Below are 24,681 nucleotides of genomic sequence, written 5' to 3'. Positions count from 1 at the left end.
CGCCGATGGAGCGGGAGGCCCGGAGAGAGGGAGAAGGGGGGACCTCAGCGCCTGCGCAGTTGCGTCTCTGCCTGCCAACCGCCACCCCCTCCCCTTGCGCGCGCGAGTGAGGGGGGGCGCAGCAGCAGCGGCTCGCTTTCTGCGGCCCGACCCTCAGCGCTGCCCCCCACTCTTAACTCCTTCCCCCGGCCCCCTTTTCTTTTTTTGTGCTCCCCACCCAAGGAGGGCTGCTTTTCCTCCACCATGGCTCAAATACTCCCTATTCGATTCCAGGAGCATTTTCAGGTGAGCAGCTGCTGGGGGGAGGGGCTTTCGGGGGGGCTGCTTGGGGTGAAAAACTGGTGGGTGGGTCTGCCCCTTTTCTTCTATCTCTCCCCCCCCCCCCATCCCATTTTAGTGCTGAATGGTGAATAGACAGGGGAAAGTGGCTGCGGCCTACTATGGGGAGGGGGCTTCCTGCACTTGAGGAAGGGTACATGCATTTGTGTAGGGGGATAAGCCCCCCAGTCCCGCCCCCAGAAGGACAGTGAAGCCAGTTATGGGAGAGAGAGGGAAAGGAGATGGGAGGTTAAATTTGGGAAGCATGCGTGAGAATCTCTCTTGTGTCTGTGTATGGGGGATTCTCTAATTTTTCTTTGTGGGGAGGAGATTTTTCTGTATCTTCCATCGCTTTTATTCTGTTTCCTACCCTCAGAAATGAAGGAATAAAATATGTATTTTCATTGAACGCAGAGTTTCTCCCCCACCCGCTCTTTATGCTAGTTTAAAAAATGTGCACAGTTGCCTATTTTAGATAAAACTCCTTATTTCTCTGTTGGGGGAATAATCTAACTCCTGCTGCACCTGATGTAGGTACTGGATTTCTCCCCCCACCCCTCTTCTTTTTGTGCTTTACTAAGGGTACCTGACTTTGGATTGCAGCCTTTGCGGGTATTTGTGCAGAGTCACTGGCCCCTTGAATGACTGACTCTCCTCCTCCTCCTTTTTGTGTGTGGAGTGGAGAGGCAAGCATTGAGGTTTCTGGCTGCATTGCCACCCTATAAGAAATATGGAGTGCAGTAGAAGACACATTAAGAACATAATTGTGGAGATTGGGTGGTAACTGCTCACAGCTTTGACCCTAGGGAGGTTTTCACCCATCAGAAACCTCTAAAACTCCTGGTGTTTTTAGGAACCTCTCAAATTGTACAAATTGAAATACAGACGGAGAAGGATTTGGGAAAGAGCAACCAAATTTGGTCTGAAACCTGCAGATCTCTGGCTTGTCTCCCTTTTTTACTTCTCCTCCTCTGGCAAAATCTTTGGTAATGCTAACAAATGCTAAGGGCTGTGCCCCATTACTGAGACTTAGCCCCATCTAAAATAAGTGCACATTTTTGAGTAGTGTAAACTCTAACTTGCCACAAGAGCTTTGATAAGCGGGTGGGAGAGTTGTCTGCAGACTGGGTTTACAGAGAATGTTGGCTTAAGGAAAGGCAATTTAAAGCAGGAATTGAAGGAATTCTGTAAATGAATGAAACTACAGGAAGTCGACTTGGCAAAGACTCTAAGCTCTGCACCTCCCTTGCTGTGCCGGAGGCCTCCATTTCCAAATGTGAAGTGCCTGATGTTTTGTTTCCTGTTTAGTGTTGGAATTTTTTACATTTTTATGGCTGTGTTGAAACATTTTATCTTCCCCTAGTGAGGCATAGGGAAGGTCTGAAATCTGAAAATGTCCAGTTTGTGTTAACAAACCTAGTTCTTCAAGAAGTTTAGCTTATGATTGCTGGGTGACTGTAGAAAGAGTACAGTCATTGGTATCTTCCGGAGGGATAAGTAGGATAGAGTTCCTGCCTGCAACTGCACCAGATTAATTTCACCATGTGTGCATCAGCTAAGCTAAGACTCATTCTTGAACTGAAGAGATAAATCCTACTGAGTTCCTGCACTGATGAGCCTTCCAGTTGATTGGTGAACCCAATGAAGAGGACATTGGATGGCTGTTTTCAAACTTCCAAAAATTCTTCCTGGTTGCCCTGCTTTGAATGCCCCTTCAACCTCCTTGCCTTCGGGTTTTCCCATCTTCTCTTTGTCTCTGCACCTCTTCATCCTTGATATGTCCCTGCATGAGATTTAAGTGCAACTCAGATTGACAACTGACTGCAGATTTATTTCCCTGATGAACTGAGCAGTCTGAACATCACACCAGTTCAGCCAATGAGTATCAGGATTTTCACTGCTACGAAGGAATACAGCATAATGTTGAAATGCAACAGTTTTAAATATGAATGTTTTAAACGTTCGGTGCTTGGACTAATTTAATGTGACTACAGTATCTATGCATGGAAGCAGCCCTTAAAGCCATAGAAAGGTAAATACAGGACCTATTCCTGCTCAGCCTGATAGTAGGACTTAAAGTGGAGTTCTACTTTGAATTTTTGAGTTGGGAAGGATACAGGAGAAGCACCCCTAATGTAATATGTCTAAGGAGGAGGTGAAAAAAAATAGGCATCTGAACCTGTAGACTAAATTGAATGAGCGTTATTCTGTCTATTCTCCCAAGTGGTTTCCAGAAAGGAGCTGTTGAAAGCCAATGTGGTATAGTGATTAGAGTGAATTAGGATCTGGGAGACAAGATTCCACTCTGCTGTGGAAGCTTGCTGGGTGACCTTTGACCAATCACACTCTCAGCCTAACCTACCTCATAAGGTTGTTGTGAGGATAAAATGGAGAAGATGTAAGCTGCTTTAGGTCTCCATTGGGGAGAAAGATGGACTCTAGGTTAAGTAAGTAGGGAGTTGACTATTTTTGGCTTCACCTTGTACTGATAAAACCAACTTGATAGGCAGCTGTATATATACTCATTGTGTTAACGTAGTGGTCATTTCTAAAGAATGTGTGGTCATTTCTAAAGAATGTAAACTCTAACTTGCCACAAGAGCTTTGATAAGCGGGTGGGAGAGTTGTCTGCAGACTGGGTTTACAGAGAATGTTGGCTTAAGGAAAGGCAATTTAAAGCAGGAATTGAAGGAATTCTGTAAATGAATGAAACTACAGGAAGTCGACTTGGCAAAGACTCTAAGCTCTGCACCTCCCTTGCTGTGCCGGAGGCCTCCATTTGACATGGTGACTCCTATGGAGCTGCTTATTCTACTGTTAAAGCTGGATCTAACATTAAACTGTTGAGACTACATCTATTTTTGGTATTAAGCCATTCTTCTTGAAGCAACAATATGGTGTCAAGTGGTCAGCAAGAGCCATCATACAGCAGAGAAGGGATAGAATGACAACAACCCGAGCTTGACAGTGAAATACCAGGGTTATGCATCCAACAGATGTCCTGTTCTAAGGAGTTGTATTTAAATAGGTGGTTTCTACTTTATTGGACTATCTGTGAAGTGCCTGTTCTCTTAGCCAGCTGTGAGTACAAAAGGAAAACCCAAGCAATGAATGAGATGCTCCTAATGCTATAATATTTGCATTTGGGATTGTATCAAGCACTATGTTTTGCTGGCAGAAAGAGCACTTCAGTCAGTGCAGTAGAAGAGCACTTATTGCTGATTTTTTGACACTTCACCCCCCTGTGTTTGTGAAAATTCTCACCTTCCTCAGTTCAGAATTCTAGGGAGCTCAGAAAAAGGGGACAGTGACAAAGATCCATTCTGTAAGCTTTGCTCCGCTTTGTGGTTTGCAAAATTGGGCTCCCACTCCTGTTTTCCAAGAAAGTCAAATTGGAATCTAGTGTTCTGGTTGCTTCATTGAAAATTGTATTCAATTATACTTTATCAAACAGTTGTCACTAGAAGCCTGGTATGAATAATAACTTAGGTGTGTGCTACTGGTGCCTTCTAAATTTGCTTTTATGAGCTCTGATGGTCGGGACAGGTAACTTACCAGTGAAATTACCTGTCTTGAGAGCGTATCTTTATATGTTCTTATGGCTGTTGATGCAAAATGACCTTGACATAAAACATGTGCTTAACTACCCTATTCCTCAGAAACAAATATATGGACACACATTCTTCATGAATAGACTGAAAGAATTATGAGTCATTATCTAAAATGAACTGTGTCTTGCTTTCTTTGTAGGAACTATCTCTCAATTATGCTGAAACTGCTATAAAAAAGGCACTGCTGCTATATAACTGAGCTTTCTTCAGTTCCTTTGCACATAAGTTTGTGGGAACCAGTAACCTGGATTTGATAGCCAGTTAAAATTTTCTCTATGAAATAGTAATCTTTCTTAAGGTTTGCTGAAATCTCAGCTCAGTAACAGATAGAAACAATCTAGTAAAGAGCCATAGTTGGGAATGTGTTCCTTAAATGAACACTTAGTTGCATGCCTACATGACAGGCAGTAAATACGCAGCATGAAAATTTGATTAGGCAATTAAAAATTGGAGCTGAGAAATCATCGTAGCAAATAACTCTATAGAAATAATTTTGCCATCATCAGAGTAGAGAACAAAAATAACAAAAAACAACCTATCTGAAGTCAAGCCCCGGCCCCCCCCCCCCCCCCAAAAAAAAAACCCTAATCCCAGGGTGGAACAAATACCTTTGCTGATCCTGATATTTATCTCACCCTCCGCTCAAGAGGTTTAGTGTGATATGCATAGTTCAATTCCATTTTGTCCTTCAGCAACCCTGTGAGGTAGGGTGTGTTTTTTTTGCTAGCAAATCACAGCTTTTTCAAAACAAGAGGTGTTCAGAGGTGGTTTGCCATTTCCTGCCTCTGTAGCAACCCTAGATTTCCTTGGAGATCTCCCATCCAAATACTACTCAGTGATTAACTTTGAGATCTGATGAGATCATGTAGGCTGAGAGTACTGGGCTGAAGGTCCCCTAGCACCCTGTATGGCTGAGTGGGAATCTGAATCCAGGTTTCCCAGATCTTAGTCCAACACTCTGTAACACCCATCTTATGGGATTAGTATGTTAAAGTTGCAGAACACATTAAAATATTGATTAGGATATTTGAAAAAAGATTAATGGACTAAGAGCAATCCTACACAGGTCTTCTTGAGTATATTCACAGGGGGTTTGTTCCCAGAAAGGTATACTTAGGATTGCCCTGGATGGAAGAAACATGGTAGTGTTAATAGGGCTGTCATGAGAATGATTGCAGTATTCTTTTTTTCCCCTAACATTCATTGGGGATTGCTTTAAACTCCCTCCTTCCTGCAAGTCTGATTTAAGAATATCTGCCGACTTCTGTATATAGTTAACTGGGAGGAGGCTTCCTCAAGTGGGAGGAAGGAATGCTGTTAAAAAAAATCTTGTCCAGTGCATTTGGTTAGAGATTAATGGCATTTGAGTACGTTTTAGTTTTTGTGGCTCTGCAGGGCGTCAGTTTTTCCATATTTCAAAGAATAGACTGGATTTGGTGCTGCACCAGGCATTGTCAAGAACAGAAAATATCTTATCTCATGTGATTGAAAGAAGGAGCAAAGATCCAGCTCTTCATGTAGAAAACTTGTATTTGTTGGGATATGAGTTTCTTCCCTTTGATACTCTCAGTTTTGTGTAGCTTTAACTGTTGTAGATAAACTAATAGTTCTTGTGAATAGGACTTAAAATGATGCAAAACGTGTATCAAACAGAGACTTTCAAACACTTGCGTTGTTCATGCTGGTTTATTTGTTCGGATTTTTTAAAGGTCTTCCCTGTTTTTCCTATACATTACACAGAGTTAAATATTAGTCTCTGAAAAGTCAGAAATACGAATATATCATTTAATTCAGATGCTATTTTTGTGCCTATTGCGAAGCATTTCCATCTACGCCTCCTGAGAACAGTGTGTAACAGCAGCAAACAGAGCCTATTGATGTAAGAGTGGAACATTGCCACAACTAAACGGCACAGAAATGTGGCAAAGCTGTGACTTCTTGACTTGCTTAATGCTGCAGATCACAACCTAAGAGAGTTCTTTTTTTTAATTCTCTGTCCTTACCCCAAAAAATCTTTGATAGTTGCTCATATGTTCAACTTCAGCTTCCTCTGTTGCACATGATTTGCAAGGCCTAGCTTGTCCTCAAGTTATCCATCTAATGTTCGGATGAACCTACTTCATTGCTCAGAGCTGGAAAGACTTCTTACGGGCTGATATATCATTTCTGAAACACTGCATGGGTGCTTTCCAGTCAACAGCTTCTTTGTCTAGAAGGCAAAGGAGCAGCAGTGGCGTAGTGGTTAAGAGCAGGTGCACTCTAATCTGGAGAACTAGGTTTGATTCCCTTCTTTGCCACTTGAGCTGTGGAGGCTTATCTGGGGAATTCAGATTAGCCTGTGTACTCCAGCACATGCCAGCTGGGTGACCTTGGGCTAGTCACAGCTCTGTGGAGCTCTCTGAGCCCCACCCACCTCACAGGGTGTTTGTTGTGGGTGGGGAAGGGAAAGGAGATTGTAAGCCCCTTGAGGAGAGAAAGGGGATTGGGGTATAAATCCAAACTCTTCTTCTTTTGCTTTCATTTGAGTTTGTCACAAATTTCTGTATTTTCAGTTTGGTTCTTTTCTAATAAACTTGAAGCTATCCTGTTCATAGGCAGTGATGGATTATTTTGTTGCTTTTCGATTTAGTCCTGTATTCTGCTGGACAAACTATATGGTTGCTGAAAGTTATTGAAGCTCTCCCCTTTTCTGTTCCCTGCCTTGATTTAAAGATAATCAGGGCTTCCAAAATGATGAAAGCAAAGTACTGAGAGGTGGCAAATGGCAGTAATATTCCTATCTGGTAGTGCTTCAGTTCCTCTGTTGTGTAGTAAATTACCTTGGCCTTGAGCCAAGAGGAAAGGTGGAGTATAAATATTTAAGAAAATAGAACATAAATAGCATGTATACTATGGTTTGCAGCTTGATATCATGCTGATTTTGTTAGAATAGCACTAGTGTTGAGGTGAGTTAAAAGGATCAGGTAATCGATAAGAGGAAGACCTCTGCTTGAGACTTTGTGGAGTTGCTGCTGGTCAAGTAGAATAATAATTTGATCAGCTGCTGGTTTTTGTATTTTTAATGGGATGCTTCCTCTTTTGTTGTGTGTTTTTCCTTTGCAGAAGGCCAAAGGTATTACCTAATGCCAGTGCAATTTGAAATGCTGAATAGGGAGGCAAATATAACACATGAGGATAACAAGCAAGGCCATAAGGCAGGGGTGTCCATTGACCATGCTAGCACGGACTGATGGGAATCATAGCCCATGAACATCTGGGACTCCAAAGTTGGACACCCCTACCTTAAGGTCTTGGCTGGAGAAATTCTCTCCCCGCCCCCTCCAGTTAAAAATCCAGCCTGGCGAAGAGTTCTGGATAACTCAAAAACTTGTTCTTTGCTGTGTTAATTGGTTCCAATAAGACGCATTGTTAAACTTTTGTTTTTAGAAAAATAACATTTGTAGAACCTCTAAAGCCATAAGTAAACTCTCTTTTGGGGAAAAATACATGTAAGGGCAGTGAACGAAATATATGCAATACTTTCTCAGTAAGCTTATTTTTAGTATTTTGACAAGATCTGGGTTAATTCTATGTATTTGGACCATTTGGCTGTAAAATTTATCAGACACTATATTATAGTATATTAATGCCAGTCACATTTATACAACATATATGTTTCAAAATATTGGATGTCTGCATTGTGTGTGAGAATGTTATCACAGGAATTTTTCATCCCCCCCAAAATGTTTAGTTGTTCCTTTGTAAAAGGCTTCCTAGAGTAAAAAGAGATAAGTTCTTTGAATTTTTCTAGCTTTTCTCCAAGCCTTCACATATCTAGAGTGTAATGGAATGTGCAACCCACAGAACAACCATTATATCCCTTCCAGTAACTTTACTGTTCATCTTGCACACTTGCTACTTAGCAATCGTCTCAGTTCTTCTGATCTTGTAAACTGAATCTCACTCTCTAATAAAGAGACTTTGTAAATATAAAAGTACATAAATATGGCTGGTAGCTGTTTTTAAAATAGTTACCGAGCAGCTTGTAATAACAATATGGCAGCTGGACAGTTGCATAACATCTGAGGTTTTGTGTCCTTTATCTGGGTTATGGTAAAATGTGTCCCATTTCCCAAAATACTTTCGTTTTTGATATTTAAGAAGGGCTCTCATCTAGGGGTAAGAAAACCTATGCAACATTCAAATATTAACCAGTTATTGTCTGTTTAGCTCCAAAATCTTGGGATAAATCCAGCAAACATTGGATTCAGTACCCTAACAATGGAATCTGACAAATTCATATGCATCCGTGAAAAAGTCGGAGAGCAAGCACAGGTTGTGATCATCGACATGAGTGATCCAACAACTCCAATCAGGCGCCCAATCTCTGCAGAAAGTGCCATCATGAATCCAGCTTCTAAAGTAATTGCTCTGAAAGGTAAGTTAAGTTTACTGTACTGGAATTTACCTGGGACAAAAGGTGGACTGCAAAGAATTCCGCACAACTGTAATGCAGCTGTGCTGCAAACATAATTGGCATCCAGTAGATAAAGCCCGGTTGTCAGAAGACTGGCATGTTCGGAATAGTGCCTGTTATTTTACTGGGAAAAAGCTGGCTTGTGAAATTCTGTGTTAAGTAGCAAACTGTTGAAAATCAGTGTTAAAATGATGCAGCAAACGTGCAATCTAGTCAGTAAAATGTATCTATATAAAATAAATTTATCTGGGCTAGAGAATTCCTAAGCTCCCAATTGACTTTTCCAGCTCAGACAGTGCACACTGCTGTTACAGGGGAAGTATTTGTCAGCAGTTACATCTGCCATTTAAATTGCACCCTGTCAGTACAAATTGCAAAATGATGTTTAGATTCAGTCGCAAGTTTTTGGCTAAGTAAAATTGAAATGCAAAGCTTGTGTTGCAGCTTGTCTTCAAGATTCTGGGACTGTGTTTTTTTTTTCTGGTGCTCCCTGAGCAGCGGCTAAAAATGTCCCTGTTCAAGCAGATGCAAAAGCTCTTTAGTGTCTAGTATTAAAATGGTGTCACTGTCACTGACCATGTACTTTCCTTCCTGCATTCTTGTCTTAAAACAGATGGTGAGTTAACTTGTCCTGACCCATTTCATGTTTAATAGTATGGGATGGTCTAATCTCATAAAAAGTACTGAATTTTGAAAAAAGGCAATCTGGCAATTTGTAATGGAGTTAATTGGGGTCTAGATGCTGTCAGTTTGGAAAGCGAAGCTGCTCTTTTCTACTGTTTGGCTTGTGATGGGTATAACTGTACCAAGAGATGGCCACGAGCAGTACCATCAGAGTACAGTTAGTTAATCAACCAAAATAAGTTGCAATACTTTTATGAGAGACCACTGCTAGCATGGTGTCTTGTGTGCTGGTCACTGATCTGATCTTAAATGTGGTACTTTGTCCCCAAAGTCTATAACAATACTTGTAGGGGTCCACGATGTCATTTATTGCTTAATTTTTCAATTTGGAATGTTACCATCAGGAGCCTGAGACGTATGCTGATGCTTGCTAAAAACATACTGGAGGCAGTAGACTATTTTGAACAGCCTCTGTGAATATAGCATGCAGTGAATAAGCACCATTGGTAATTCTAACCCAAGAATCTGTATGGCATTGCACTCTACTAGGCACTATCTTGGACCCTTATGAGTCAAGCTATTGGCCATGAAACAATTATGTCCAGGGCTACAACTAAACTAACTGAAATCTAACACTACTTTGTTGCTATGCAGTGATTATGCTAACCACAGAGATGCAAGTAATATTGAACGGCAACATGGGAGAGGGAGCCACTAATTTATAAGAGGTGTTGTAGCATTACCATAAGCTTTTCTACATGCCACTTCAAGCGGTGTTGGGAGATGGGGCTGACTATACCTCTTATGCAGTAATGGTAGCACAAACACCTAGCTTCCAGCAGCTATGCACACAAATTTATGTTTCTTAGACACTTGGGTACTGTATTCTGAGCTTCTGTGGTGGACTGTGGGGATTGCAGAAAAACCTTTTTGTACATTGTGATTTCCCCTTTGTGTGGTTGGTGTGGTTCGTTTAATCAATGAACCTGTAATACTCATTCCTGAGAAACAAAGTGCTTCTCTAAACTATGTGTATGCATACAGATTGCATTTCTGGATTGCATGTGGCATTCCCACAGTGATCAAAGCATTATTGTCCTTGTATCTGTCTATCTTGTTTTTTGTTCTGTACCACTTCCAGTAACCTTTGTTGAACAGAATGGGGAATGCAGACACTTTGAAGGACATTTCCATACGCATAGCATGGGAATGCAAAAATGCAATTTCATGCTCTACTCTTGCACAAATGTAAAGTGTTCAAAGCCTCATCTCCCAAGAATCTGATCTGCTACTCAGGCATCTGAATAGAGAACAGTTTTTGCCTCTTAAGACAAGAGACTTGATTCAGACATGTCATTCTTGCTGCTTTGGACTGCTCCTCTATGGTGGATATTTTTTTCTTTTTGTGGGGATGACAATATGTGACCCAATCTGCAATAAGTGATGTTACTGGTGTGACTGGGGTAAAGCTGTTGTGTATTGTTCTTTGCGTAATTTTTGCAGAGCTAGGCAGACGTGAGTCTGCTTGTTAGAGCTGCTATGCTCTTGGCATGTCCTGTCCCAGTAATGTAACGTTGTACTGAGAAATCAGTTAAAGAGGCTACAAAATAATATGACATCATCTGACTTAACAATAAAACATGAGCAGGGTTTTAATATGTCCTCATCTTAGAAACTTTAGGCTCTTTGGCGTTGTTGCAAAAGTCAGGCCTCAGCTTCATTATCCCTATCCACCCATCTTCAAAATGTACTTTTCCATAGGGGAATGGTGTTTGCCTCTGTAGAATGGGATACCCTGCTAATGTGTTGTATTGTTGTTCCAAAGGAATAAAATCCTAAATCCTCCAGTTTAGGGCCTTGAAGCTGTCTCTGGACACCTAGGTCAAAAAACAGAGAGCTAGCCTGTCAGGGGCACTATACATAGAAAGGGCATGTTTGACTGTAGAGGAAGATCAGTGGCTTTGTTATGAGGCAAAGACTCTAGGAAATGCAAACACCTTGATCTTGATATTCCCTTCTAGGCAGCTGTGAATCACTTCTAGCTTGAGTCTTGGAATTTTTGCTGTTGCGTATCAAGATGAATAGTGCTGCATTTCTCTTTTTGCCCCTTCCTGGATCCAGGCCACTTTTGCTTCTGGAGAAAAGAATGCCTAATCTGTTCTCCTGCCACATGAAGGATAGTTCAATTGGGTTAGTGGGGTTTACTTCCTTTTTAGAGTAACAAAAGCTGCCATTCAGAATGAACTGGTAAAAAGTAGCAGCAGTGTGCTCAAATCACTTTGCTTCTGACTACAGACGATTCTAGGATAACTGTCGAGAATAATACTGAGGGGTCTGTCAAGTAAATTAACTTTATTCCTTTTATGGCCAAAAGTGTCTCTTACCCAACCTTCAAGCTGGGAGAGCCATGCAGTTGAATAGGTACAATTCCAAGGTTTTGAAGCACACAGAAGGTTTCTAGATCCTTCAGTCTTCTGGAACCACTTAAACATTCATCTCTCAGTGTAGTATGCAAACTAGGAGTTTGCAGATTATAAAGTGCATCTAATTATTTGTCAGAAGAATTTGAAGGCTTTTGGTCAAGCTGTTCAGTTTAAGATTACTCTGCAGCAGTCCAGTTTATCGCTTGGTGAAACAAGCTAGCTATACTTGAACTTTGCCAGTTGATAGGAGAAGAATACCAGTGGCATGGCCATATTAACCTACTGCAGCAAAAATAAATGGTGATCTTGTGGCATGTTGAAGATGAGTTCTTACTATAGCATAAGCTTTCCTGAACAAGAGTCTACTATGTCATGGTGAGTACATAAATACTTAAGCTGTTTTAAGTTACAACAGTGGTAGCATCTTCAAAACGAGTAGAATCTAATCTTGTTCTAGAAAGTAACAAGCACCTTTGGCTTGCTTGGATATCGAGCAACTGCTCATAAATGACACTTGCTCACCCAAGTGGCAGAAAACGACACAAGCTACCTCATTTCACATAGCAGTAAAGGAAGGTGAACCAATTTAGCTTAATACTGGATTAATTGTTATATTCCACATTACTTGCCATTTTAGAAGAATGGGGGTGAAAGACACACTGGCTATAGCATTAGAGATTTTTTTTTTGCAGTAAAAACATATGGTATAGTAGACTGTCCTAGAAATAGCGTGTTTAGAACCTACCTGTTAAGTTTGTAGAGAGAATGTCCCAAAATAACTTTAATTTTCAGGCAGGGTGAAACATGTATTGGAAACCTATGTGTAGTAAGTGTCTAATGATGCCAGAGTAAGATCTTCTTTGATCTACGTAGCAGAAATATCTAGCTTCAGCTATTCCAAATCTTGCTTCTGTGGAGCAATGAAAAGGGTGGGAGGGGTCATAATTTCTTCCAAGCTAATGCTTCACATCCTCTTCTTCAGACAGCTCTATGTTCTAACCCTTTAGAATATGTATCTGTAATGCTGTGATGCTAGAATATTCCTTTAATTTTTTTTAAAAGTAGCTTTTCTTTTGCTAGACAAAAAATGATACATAAGCATCACCACGCAAAGCATCACCCGCTAGAAGCATGGTAACTGTTTGCGCTCCCATTTTAAGAACTTTTGATACCAAGTCAAAAGTTGACACTTCACATATTGGTGACAAGAGTTTCAAGTTCATTGAATACAGCTGTTGGCTAACATCTTCCTCTGAACATCAAACCGTAGCAATCTAACAATTGCTATACTATACTCCTTAGTGCTTTCACTGTGGCTGAGATACACATTCAGTGGAATGAGATGGTAGAATCCTGTCAAATAGTCTAAAGAGGACAATATTGCAGATGGGTGCAGGATCAGCTTTGAAAACATTCAAGATTTTCTAGTTTTCTCTTGCAAAAAAGGTTTAAGTATGTGTGGGTTTTTTGGGTGGGATAACATAACAGTGTGACAGTCTGTCTACATCTCATCAGGGTTCTGCTACCTCTTCCATTGCATGTGTAGTATAGGCTCTTGTCTTTAACTATAATCCTAGAAAACACTTCTAAAAAACTGCTATTGTTTTACCTTTTATAAAACAAAACACAAGCTGTGGGAGTAGCTGTTGCTTAACATTTTGGAGTTCTGTGATTTCTCCTTGTTTCTGTATCTTGTATACTAGCGGGAAAGACACTTCAGATCTTTAACATTGAGATGAAAAGTAAAATGAAAGCCCACACAATGGCAGAGGAAGTGATCTTCTGGAAGTGGATATCTGTGAATACAGTTGCCTTAGTGACAGAGACTGCAGTCTATCACTGGAGCATGGAGGGAGAGTCGCTCCCTCAGAAGATGTTCGACAGACACGCCAGTCTTGCAGGCTGCCAAATAATCAACTACAGAACCGATGAAAATCAGAAGTGGTTACTCCTCATAGGAATCTCTGCCCAGGTATTAAGTGAGATCCAGCATGATAAAGAGTGTTGAACTGGGATCTGAAAGCTGCAAGTTTGGCTCTCCACACAGTCATGAAACCTTGCTGGGTCACCGTTGGCCTGTCACAAGCTTTGAGCTTCACTTATTTTGTTAAGATAAAAGGGGGGATTGTTAAGATAAAATAGAGGAGAGATCAATATAAACTGCTTTGGATCCCCATTGGGGAGAAAAGCAGTATATTAGTAAATGCTGTAGAATAAATGGGGCTGGGATTGGGGAGGGGTCACCAGCCTCGTTCTCTTCTTGTAACATGAAACAAATGTTTTTTGGTCATGGTTGGGAAGTGGAACTGAAGTTTACTGAATGTATCAGCAGTACGTTCTGCTTTCTTACTAGTCAGAAATGCGAGGACATATGGCATAGATCTGAATCTGTTCTGTTGAGTTGCTAACAGGAGTCCCTTGGAGGAGTAAGGGCTTCTGATTCTCCTGGCATTGGTAAGCTTGTCCACTTCACGAATGTGATCCTTGTTTTCATTAGCAAAATCGGGTGGTTGGCGCCATGCAGCTGTATTCAGTGGACAGAAAAGTTTCCCAACCAATAGAAGGTCATGCTGCCGCATTTGCAGAATTCAAAATAGAAGGAAATGCCAAGCCATCCACTCTCTTCTGTTTTGCTGTGCGAAGCCCTGCAGGAGGCAAGGTAAAAATCTTAATGCTGACTCTTCCCCTCTTTTATTGATGCTAACTGTTGCTTTTATTCAGCTAATTGAGATTGTGAACAAATGAGAGAGAAAATTCTTAAATTTTGTGGCAATACTAGTAGCTTGTGTTACTGTAGCTGGAGCACACAGGTCCTTGTGAAGGATCCAAAAAAACTCTGTGTCAGGGTTTGAGATGAAACCCCTAGTGGTGATTATAAGATGTGACCCTGGATGCTGAAGAGCCTTTGGCGTGGATGATCACTACAGCAGTGAATTTGCAATAGCTTAACTCGTTATGTAGAACTTTCTGAAATGGGCTACAAAACAACATTAACTTGTTAAAATGCATAGCTAAGAATCCAAGTTTCTGCTAGGGAAAATCAAAGATGTATGGGTGCAGTCTTTTGCTAATGTGAAAGCTGGAAGTTTGAAGCAGAAAGACATGCCCATGGAAACAGCGGATCTTAAAACTAATTGTTGTCTTTGTAGCTACATATAATTGAAGTAGGCCAACCTGCTGCTGGAAACCAGCCCTTTGTCAAGAAAGCTGTTGATGTATTTTTCCCTCCTGAGGCTCAGACCGACTTCCCAGTAGCAATGCAGGTAATGAGTGTGATGCTTCTGATGAGCTGTCCAACTTGTATGGATTGTAATAATTGCAAGATACTGCTGCTTTTCAGTTTTGAGTGCGAATAGTAATCTAGAATCCTCAAATATATATACAGTGACATGAGAACTCTGCACACTGAGGCTGGTACAGTCACTTCTAATAAGTGCACATGGGGAGGGGGGAGGAGCCAAAATCCATCGAGGAAAAATGAGTTCTGTTCTAATATGCCAGCCCTCAAATTTTAGTACAGGGACAAGGTGGCCTCAACAGAGGCACGTGAATTTATTATACCTGTTCAGTTCTACCATAAAGCTGAATGAGCTCTTGCCTTTGGTTCTGAAGAGTGAACATGTGGTGTGATCCAGCTGAGAAGAGTACTTCTGCAGCCATCAGTTCTTGACAAAATAAGCATTTGTCTCGTAGTATAGCTGGAACAGACCTAGAATCAACACATTCATCCAGCTGCTGAATGTATTTTAGATGAAAACATAGCTTCTATAACTCTGGAACAGCCTCTCTGTAATCAAGCCATGAGAACTTTTAAAAATGAAGCTTTGTTTTTGATGGAAACCAGCTTGATACTGCATCTGCTTTCCTGACTATAAAAAAAACCAGTATGGCATTAATGACCCCTAACTGAGTTTAAAAATGGTTTAGCAGTTATAAGCTTCTCAGTGTAACAGCTGGATTCTTCTTTTGTTTTGATAGATTGGAACAAAGCATGGTGTGATCTATCTGATCACAAAATATGGATACATTCATATGTACGACTTGGAATCTGGCGTGTGCATCTATATGAACCGTATTAGTGCAGACACTATTTTTGTAACTGCACCTCATGAACCTACCTCAGGAATTATTGGTGTGAACAAAAAAGGACAGGTAAAGCTAATTACAATGGATGTCTTTGAGCTGCAGATTATTGTTGCTTACTAGATCATTTTACTCTGGATCTTACCCTTCAACTGATTCCAGTGACTTGTTCAGCTCTTGGTTCGAGATTTCTTTAAGCCATCTTACTGGGTTCTAGCGAAATCCCTCAGGTTTCCAGTTCTGCTAGCTCAAAATTACAAATTTGTCAAGGCTGGGTACTGAAGCAAAATCCTCAAAATCCTCAAGTGTACATACTTCAAACAAATGCAGACATCTGCTCACACAGATGGTGACCACTCTTTCACTTAAACTATACACCTATTCTATCTTCCCCTCTTAACCCCATAGTAACTACTTGTAGTTCTTGCAGGCTAATCTTTAATCCTTTCATGGATGGTGGGTCAGAAAACATTTCCTGCAAAAGTATACGATGATGCCGACATTCAAACAAATATTGGGAAGTTAATGATGGAGCTCTTGCTGTATTCAAGCAGTAAAAAAATGGAACTCAGTATTTGCTCAGTATTTACCCCTGTTCTGGTTAGCATTTATGTAACAGTGTTATTCTGTTACAATTTAATGGTTCCTTAAAACGAAACTCCTCAGAACAAGGGGTTTTAAATGTTGTACTATACAATGAATGCACAAATGGCACTACAAGCTGGAGCATGTTCTAGTTTGATTTTTTCCCCTGCCCCCACAGGTACTTTCTGTTTGTGTTGAAGAGGATAACATTGTGAACTATGCCACCAACGTTCTCCAGAACCCAGACTTGGGTCTGCGGATGGCCATTCGAAGTAACCTGGCTGGCGCAGAAGAGCTCTTTGCTAGAAAATTTAATACTCTTTTTGCACAGGGAAACTATGCAGAAGCAGCCAAAGTGGCAGCATCTGCACCAAAGGTAAGCATGGGTGTAGGTGAGTGTATGTTGTATATAACCTTGGCTGAGCTAGCAGCTCTGAGTAGTACTACAGCACTGATTCTCAGGGTGGCAAGGATAGGTGCCAGGGAACTTTAGTAATTTCCCTATTCAGTTGCCGGAGATGTCTTAGAGCAGGGGTAGGGAACCTGCGGCTCGAGAGCTGCATGCTTCTCTTCTGCCCTTGCACTGTGGCTCCCCGAGCCGAGCCACTGGCCCCATCCTTGCCAGCGCATCCATGCGCTTCTCAGAATGAGCGGAGTAAAAGGTAAAAAAATCCCAATATATACAGTGTTATCTTTATTTTAAATGTCAAAAATTATTTCCCGTGGAAAACGGATCCAAATGGCTCTTTGAGTGTTAAAGGTTCCCTACCCCTGTCTTAGAGTTAGTAGTATGTCTCTCTGCTTTGCTATTCAATTGGGTAGCAGTCTCCCCCCCCCCACCCCCCACCCCCATCAAATTTCTGCAATTAGCTCCTGCTTGCCATATTCCACAGACCTGGAAGCTTTGAACAGTTCAGTGACTTTGGCAATGGTTTCTCTGATCAGCTTGACTCATCTAAAGAATGTTTGCAGTTCTCTTTCTTGACTACTTCATTTGTTCAAGGGTACCTGTTAGAATTAGGCTCAGGATTAAACTAAAAGTAAATAAAGCTGTGTTCTTTTGGTACAGTTACTTATGTGATGTTCTTGGTCTGAGTCTAAGCAGTCAGTCTGAATTCAAAACCTATATTTGCATGTTGTTCAAACAGAAGGAAAGCCTCAGATACAAACAATTGTTGATTCTGGCATAAATAAAAGGGTTCTGCTGGTCATCTTGAAGTTAAAAAGTTATCTTCAGTACTTGCTGCTATTGGAGGATTGACCCAGAACTGGTCTTCTGTAACATCACTACCTAACTGTCTTTGTTGGGCCTTGACCATTACATAGAGACAGGGTGGGCGCTAAATGATGACTCTCATGTATTCCAACCATCCTGCTTGCAGGCATCCATAAGCCAATAGTTCCTGTTGAGTTATCCCAAGAGGTAGAAGAGGTTATACTCTTGCTTTTCTCAACCTTAAGGTGTCTCAAAGTGGTTTACAATCACGTTTCCCCTCCTCACAACAGTCACCTTGGGAAGTAGATGGGGAAGAGAACTGTGAGACTAAGGTCACCTAGCAGGCTTCTTGTGAAGGAGCGGGGAAAACAAATCTGCTTCACCAGATCAAGGAGTCTGCTGCTCATTTGGAGGAGTGGGGAATAAAACCTGGTTCTCCAGATTAGAGTCCACACTCTTAACCACTATACTACACTGGCTTAGGAACACAGCCTTGCTGTTTATTCATCAAAACCCACTAGGGGTAATTTGTGGCCAACTTGAGTGTAAAATTCTGAAATGACAAGCTGGGTGAGAATTGTATGCCTTAGAATTATCCTTGCAGCAGACCTATTCCAAGTATCTTCCTTTCAATATCAAGGGAATCTTGCGGACAAGTGATACCATCAGGAAGTTCCAGAGCGTACCAGCTCAACCTGGGCAAGCTTCTCCCTTACTACAGTACTTTGGAATCCTCCTTGATCAGGGGCAGCTCAACAAATTTGAGTCCCTGGAACTCTGCCGTCCTGTTCTTCAGCAAGGCCGCAAGCAGCTTCTTGAGAAATGGCTGAAGGAGGATAAGGTAGGCAGCTAACCTGTTGCACCTTGGCTTGTACAGTTTTTTTTGTCCTTGTGTCTGCATTAGCCTTCCAATCTAGTCAGAAGGATCAGTGATAATCATTTTCATTAGACATGTGTGCCTGATGCTCTTTCCAAGCTTAATTGAGAGGTCTGCGGACTTTGTAAAAGCCTAGCTGTATTTTTCTAATGCATACGTTTTATTTATCTACAAGATGTGTACCTTGCCTTTCTGCCCTTATTAGAGCCACAAAGGCAGATAACAGATTAAAAACACTTTGTAAACCCTTAAAGCCGAGCTAAAATAACACTAACAATTAAAACATAGGGCAGGAAGAAAGAATCACTGAGTTAACACCCAAATGAAAGAATCACTGAGTTAATACCCTGTCTTCACCTGTGCGTGGTAGACAGAATGATGCAGGTGAGTCTCTCCAGGGAGAGAGATCCAGAGTTCTGGCGCCGTGACTGAGAAGGCTCTCCCTGGGTTATCACCAAATGAAAGAATCACTGAGTTAATACCCTGTCTTCACCTGTGCGTGGTAGACAGAATGATGCAGGTGAGTCTCTCCAGGGAGAGAGATCCAGAGTTCTGGCGCCGTGACTGAGAAGGCTCTCCCTGGGTTATCACCTGCCTAATCTCAGGTGGTGGTGGCACGTGGAGCAGGGGCTTGGAGGGTGACTGTAGCAGTCAGGTAAGAAATGCATGGTGAAGTTAGCAGAATCTTCTAGCTGGAACTACATTCTGACAAGATTTTCAGCTGCAGTCTTCTATTTTTATCATCTTCAAAGCAGCAAGCTAGATCACTGAAATGTGAATAGTCATAATGTTTCACTTCAGACAGCAACAGGCAATTGCAGTTATTTGCCATGCCTGGGGATGGGGGAAGGGTAGGCAGCATCTGCAGGGGTTGGTGCAATATGTCTGCAAAGTGTGGTCCCAGTCCAGCAAAATAAGGTGGTAAAATACTAGTTCCATCTTTGACACTGAAATGCTGTTTCTTTTTCAGCTGGAATGCTCAGAGGAGCTTGGAGACCTAGTCAAGTCAGCTGACCCAACCCTTGCTCTTAGTGTTTATCTTCGTGCAAACGTACCAAACAAAGTAATTCAGTGTTTTGCAGAGACTGGTCAATTCCAGAAAATTGTTCTTTATGCCAAAAAGGTAAGTGTAGCATCTTCCTGCCAGAGGTATGTGATTGTGTAACCTAAAATTTAACTTGTCAGTCAGAAAATTCTTGTACATGTACTTGAGTTTTATCCTGCCCAGAGATTAGTAAAGGCCTTGAAACATTCTAGTGTTAAGCGTAGTATATTGCAATCACCTTGTTCCACGTTAATCATTTGATTGTCAGGTGATTTCTAGACTGTTAGTGGACTATCTCTACTGGCAAAAAATGTGGCACAACACTCTTGATCTTCACTCTGAAAATCCTCTGAAATTCCAGATGTTAATTGCATTTTCAGCCCTCAAGACAAATTCATGTAGTCTATACAAATGTTATTTTTTTTCTTCCCTGCTTGTTTTAATCTTTAGTTATCCAACTGTATTTTTGTTCTATGAAGTCAGGGGAAGATGCTTAGTTTACCCTTTATGTACACCTTAGTAGTGTGGTCATATGCTGAGGCACTCCAGTTTAAGCCTATTAATTTGAAGACCAAAGTCACTCTGTATAGGTGTGCTGTGTTGGTAATTCGAGCAAATGTCACAAAGGCAAATGTGTGTATATTTTTGGTTTGTTTGTTTTTTTGGTAGGTTGGCTATACACCAGACTGGGTTTTCCTGTTGAGAAGTGTAATGAGGGTCAGCCCGGATCAGGGCCTTCAGTTTGCTCAGATGTTGGTGCAGGACGAAGAGCCGCTGGCCAACATTAACCAGGTAAAGAAATAAACTGGCTTTAGCCTGTTTAATGTATCATTTCTATAAGATAAGCTTGAATTTCCCTAAAACCCTAATACTGTTAAATGGTGACTTTTTTAAATGTGGAGGTTTAGTGTCTGTTGTTGATCTCTTAATCCAGATTATGTGGATGGCTTTGTAGTGCACTAGCTGTTCCAGTCTCTGATAAACAAATGAGCTGTGCAAAGAAGGTCAGCAAAAAAACTTCAAACCAGTAGGAATGAGCAGCCGGTGCTCAGATGGACACAGGTTGAGAGTTTTGTTTGCATCTGATCCTTATAAGAATAGTTATGCTTGAAGCAAAAACCTACTAAATTGGATAAACTAATTAGAAAGTTGAAAGAAATACCTGCAGTCTTAATGATGTAGTAACCATGTAGTCTGTGCCTGGTTGTTTAGGAATATTGCTGTTCAGAAGCCTTCAGTAAGTGTGCATAGGATTGCCTCATGTAAGACTTCCTGGTTTGTAATTTTATAGCATTGTGAGTTCCAATGTGTGTTGGAAATGAATTTATTGATGTTACATTTGGGGAACAAACCTGATGTTAGATTTAACAACTCTGAAACCAGCATATGTGGAATTTTGCTCACTGATTGTTAGGATTTTTACATTTGGTTTACAAATGCCTGTGTTTGAAGACGGACAATTATAGTTCCAGTGTATAGAAAACCCAGAATAGCTTCATAACGCATGTCTAACAAACCCTTCCTGTCTGCTTTAGATTGTAGATGTATTCATGGAGAATAGCTTAATTCAGCAGTGTACCTCCTTTTTGTTGGATGCTCTGAAAAATAACCGTCCAGCTGAAGGGCACCTTCAGACCCGTCTGCTTGAGATGAACCTCATTCATGCTCCACAGGTAACTTTTCTCCACCCCCAGGCTGGCTTTTTGCATTCCAGGGAGGCGGGTTGTTTTCCCAAATACAGACAGAACAGCTGCAAATTCTCACTTAAAAATAGTGTGTCAAGTAGGCAAGTTGGCAGAAGAAGATGCCAGCTATATGGTGAATGCCTTATTACAGGAACATGCCAAAGCTGTTTAAACAAATAAGCGTACTTTAGGTTCCTTGGCAGTAGAATATGAACACTATTTTTTTCCTGAAATTTGTGAAACTTTAGGTTGTTCATACACAATGTTAAAACTCTTTCATACGATAGGCATTCCCTTCTCCTGTTTTGTATACTCCGTCAGCAGTTACTTCTGTTCAGGATTTTTCCAGCCTTCCATTCAACTGCAGTTCCCTTGCAGTAGTACTCTGCAGTGGCTTAAAACAGATCTAGTCTTTTGAATAGGTTGGTTCAAATCTAGAGGTCGATTGAGTTGAACATGCCCTTCTCCAAGGGATTGGAACAAGGCATGATGTGATTTTTTTTTAAAGCCTGAATGCATTTCTAGTGCTCCTAAGGTATGGAACAAAACATGAACCTCCAAATGTTTGTTTGAAATGGCTTATTTGGGCTCAGTATGTCTTCATTTGGGGTATGGCCCATTCGCTGTACATTGCAGGGGAGAATAAAAAAATACCACCCAGCCCTGTGTCCTAGCCAGTTTGGAGGTAGAGTAGAGTGGTCATTCTCAATCTTGGCTACAGACAATCTCATGAGTAATGCCCAGTAAAAAGGGTCTTTAAAAAAACAAACTCGGTTTTGTTCATATTGAATTAGTATATTTTGATGACTATATGAAATCTGTGATGCTTTCAAGTAGAATTTCATCAGTATATGTTTAAGAGTGCTAAACAGTTTCCCTGCCCATGTGTCTTTATATAATTCCTTGGTTACTTGGCAACTTCCTCTAGGTTGCAGATGCCATCCTGGGAAATCAGATGTTTACACACTATGATCGTGCCCACATTGCCCAACTTTGTGAGAAGGCAGGCTTGTTGCAGAGAGCCCTGGAACACTACACTGATCTCTATGACATCAAGCGCGCTGTTGTTCATACCCATCTATTGAACCCAGAGGTAAGATGAGTGTGCACCACTCAGCTGCATCTTAACAGTCTAGACTTCTTAGTGCATGAGAGTTCATCGGCTACCCTCCCCCCCTCCCACTTAAACATGCTTTATAGTCTCTCATCCTTCTCCAATCTCTAGCCTTAGTTTCAGCGATCTTGTTAGCAAATAGTTTCTGGTTCTGCAGTCTTGTCTCTAGGGTACTTAGCTCAGTTTATTGAACATCCTGCTTCCCACCCAAAGCCTGCTGATTCAGAGACTACGCCCATAACTGCTTGGCCAAAACTGTGGAGTTTTTTTGTACTTGTGTGCAGCTGTCATGTTTCTGTTTATAGCATGAATTCTTGCATACCTCCCTAATACCCATTTGCCCAGTGCAGAGGCTTGCAGGACATCACCCTGGGATTGCTCCCCCCCCTCCACGAGGAAAGGATTCAACTTGGGTAGTAACAGTATAATAATGAGCATATTCAAAGTTATTCAGTTACCCAAAGGAAGCATAAGATCAGAGTGGAATACAATATAAGCTGCCACTCAGAAGAAGTAAAGCTTTTTTCTAATTCACTACTACAATAAATGTGTCCAGAAGAACCTGAAAAGCATGTATTTAAACTCAGTCTCATTGACTGTGTTGCTTTGAGTAGTTTCTGGTAGAAAACATTTCTTTTTTATCTTTATGGGCTAAGACTGGTTACTATTAAGGTACCAGTTAAATAAAGCTTGTGGCCCTTACCTATCAGCATATATTACTGGTAATTATGTAACTCTAGGGAAGAGTTGTAGCTTAGTAGCAGGAACTGCATATATAATGTCCCAGGTTCAGTTCACCTCCAGTTTAAAGGGTCTTTGGAGACAGAGCTTTGAGAAGGCCTTTCTGTTCCTGAGAGCCACTGCCAGTCAGAGTAGGCAATATTGCAATTTAGGGACCAGTGGTCTGTAAAAGCTCGTTCATAAGTAGCTAGGGCTTTATATGCAAACTCAAATACTAGTGAGTGTTGGCTAACATGTGCTGAAGGCAGGTTCCGTATGACAGCCTTAATTTTGTCTCCTGTCTTTTAGTGGCTTGTGAATTTCTTTGGCTCTCTCTCGGTTGAAGATTCTGTGGAGTGCTTACGTGCCATGCTTTCAGCCAACATCCGACAAAACTTGCAGTTGTGTGTGCAAGTAGCTTCTAAATACCATGAACAGTTGGGGACCCAGTCTCTTGTGGAGCTCTTTGAATCCTTTAAAAGTTATGAAGGTATGACTGGGATCTCTGAATAGCAACACTTACATGTAATAACACCGCTGTATTGGAGACCTCATGCAAACTGTTCAGAGGTTTATGCATCCTATCCAGGCACAGAAAATGCAAAATAGGGTTTTCTTAAAACATCCTATAAGGTTGTAAATGTGATTTTGAAAGCATATGGGTAATGCTTCGTTCTTGAAAAGCGAAATTGATGGTTGGGTTGATGGGCAGAACTGGTAGCCAAAGCAGAATATGATCAACAAATTTGCTAAATATGCATAACTTTGCTAAAACTTTTGAGCAAGAACCGGGGATTTGCTAAGCAAACAGAATAATCCTCTGGAAAATTAAGGCCTTGTGACTCTTGATAGTTTGTCTGTCTCTACAGTGCAAAATGATTAAAACTGCTGTGCAAATAATCTGGATTTTGTGTGTGATCCTTTTTGTGGATCTTTGTTTAAGGCCATTAATAGGAAGCTTTCAGTTGGGCTCTGATTTTTTTGCTATTTCTGTTCCTGGAGAAAAAAATCTTCCTTCCAAAAGATGACTTCTCAATGTTCTTCCCTGCTTTCTAGGGTTATTCTATTTTCTTGGCTCAATTGTCAACTTCAGTCAGGACCCAGATGTTCACTTCAAATATATTCAGGCTGCCTGTAAGACTGGCCAAATCAAAGAGGTAGAGAGGATCTGCCGGGAAAGCAATTGCTATAATCCTGAAAGGGTGAAAAATTTCCTGAAGGTAAGGTTCCTGAAAACCAAGGTATGTTAAGTGTGTCAGAATGGTGGCAGTTTTCTAATTGTTAGGACTGACAGTCTTCACAGTTGTCAAAGTGTCTTAGATTTAGTTGGATATATGAAGGAAGAAATGATGATGGTTGCAACCTTTATGGCGAGTATTGGCCATAGTGGCAACATTGGATATTGCCTGTGAAATCAGAAGGTAGAACCATATTACCTTGGAGGGCATGGCAGGAAAAATGCCCTAGATAGAAATGTGTTGGGGTGGAGAATCAGTAGCCTTGGGAATCACATTGAGGTGTTGCTTGAAAAATATAACTCTGGGAAAAGGCAGGAAGGGATACCAATATCTGAGGACATGACTTTCAGGAAGAATGACTAAAAGATGGAAGTCTTGTGTGTGCATACATGCATACACCATTGTTTTGGCTAATGCGGCTTTGTCACATTCCCATTTTCTTTCCACTTGTATAGGAAGCCAAGCTCACAGACCAGCTTCCCCTGATAATTGTTTGTGACAGATTTGACTTTGTTCACGATCTAGTTCTGTATCTGTATCGGAACAATCTGCAGAAATACATTGAGATCTATGTTCAAAAGGTAAACATTGTTGTGTAAGCAGTATTAACCTAAAAATATAAGCACCTGTAAAATTATATAATGCAAATTTTCACCAATATCCAGCTCTGCTAAATGTTTGGCGCA

General features: G+C 41.1%; 1 protein-coding gene across 8 annotated transcripts in view; it reads left to right on the top strand.

Annotated features, from left to right (window-relative positions):
* Nucleotides 1-24,681, top strand: part of CLTCL1 (clathrin heavy chain like 1) — a 50,123-nt gene continuing 25,442 nt past the window's right edge. For 3 of the 8 annotated variants that reach the window (XM_048513721.1, XM_048513720.1, XM_048513723.1), the window contains exons 1-16: nucleotides 1-285; nucleotides 8,139-8,346; nucleotides 8,999-9,001; nucleotides 13,136-13,404; nucleotides 13,930-14,091; nucleotides 14,582-14,695; nucleotides 15,411-15,584; nucleotides 16,279-16,476; nucleotides 17,957-18,157; nucleotides 19,164-19,316; nucleotides 19,908-20,030; nucleotides 20,774-20,911; nucleotides 21,852-22,016; nucleotides 23,067-23,247; nucleotides 23,814-23,977; nucleotides 24,451-24,576. In XM_048513721.1, coding sequence (XP_048369678.1) covers nucleotides 244-285; nucleotides 8,139-8,346; nucleotides 8,999-9,001; nucleotides 13,136-13,404; nucleotides 13,930-14,091; nucleotides 14,582-14,695; nucleotides 15,411-15,584; nucleotides 16,279-16,476; nucleotides 17,957-18,157; nucleotides 19,164-19,316; nucleotides 19,908-20,030; nucleotides 20,774-20,911; nucleotides 21,852-22,016; nucleotides 23,067-23,247; nucleotides 23,814-23,977; nucleotides 24,451-24,576 — 2,421 coding nt within the window. In that variant the 5' untranslated portion in view covers nucleotides 1-243. The remainder of the gene's footprint in view (nucleotides 286-8,138; nucleotides 8,347-8,998; nucleotides 9,002-13,135; nucleotides 13,405-13,929; nucleotides 14,092-14,581; nucleotides 14,696-15,410; nucleotides 15,585-16,278; nucleotides 16,477-17,956; nucleotides 18,158-19,163; nucleotides 19,317-19,907; nucleotides 20,031-20,773; nucleotides 20,912-21,851; nucleotides 22,017-23,066; nucleotides 23,248-23,813; nucleotides 23,978-24,450; nucleotides 24,577-24,681) is intronic. The other 5 variants (XM_048513718.1, XM_048513715.1, XM_048513719.1 and 2 more) reach the window with 3 other exon arrangements.

This window comes from Sphaerodactylus townsendi, linkage group LG13 (assembly GCF_021028975.2).
Source record: "Sphaerodactylus townsendi isolate TG3544 linkage group LG13, MPM_Stown_v2.3, whole genome shotgun sequence".
Lineage (NCBI taxonomy): Eukaryota > Metazoa > Chordata > Lepidosauria > Squamata > Sphaerodactylidae > Sphaerodactylus > Sphaerodactylus townsendi.
This window is presented reverse-complemented; position numbering and strand designations above follow the sequence as displayed.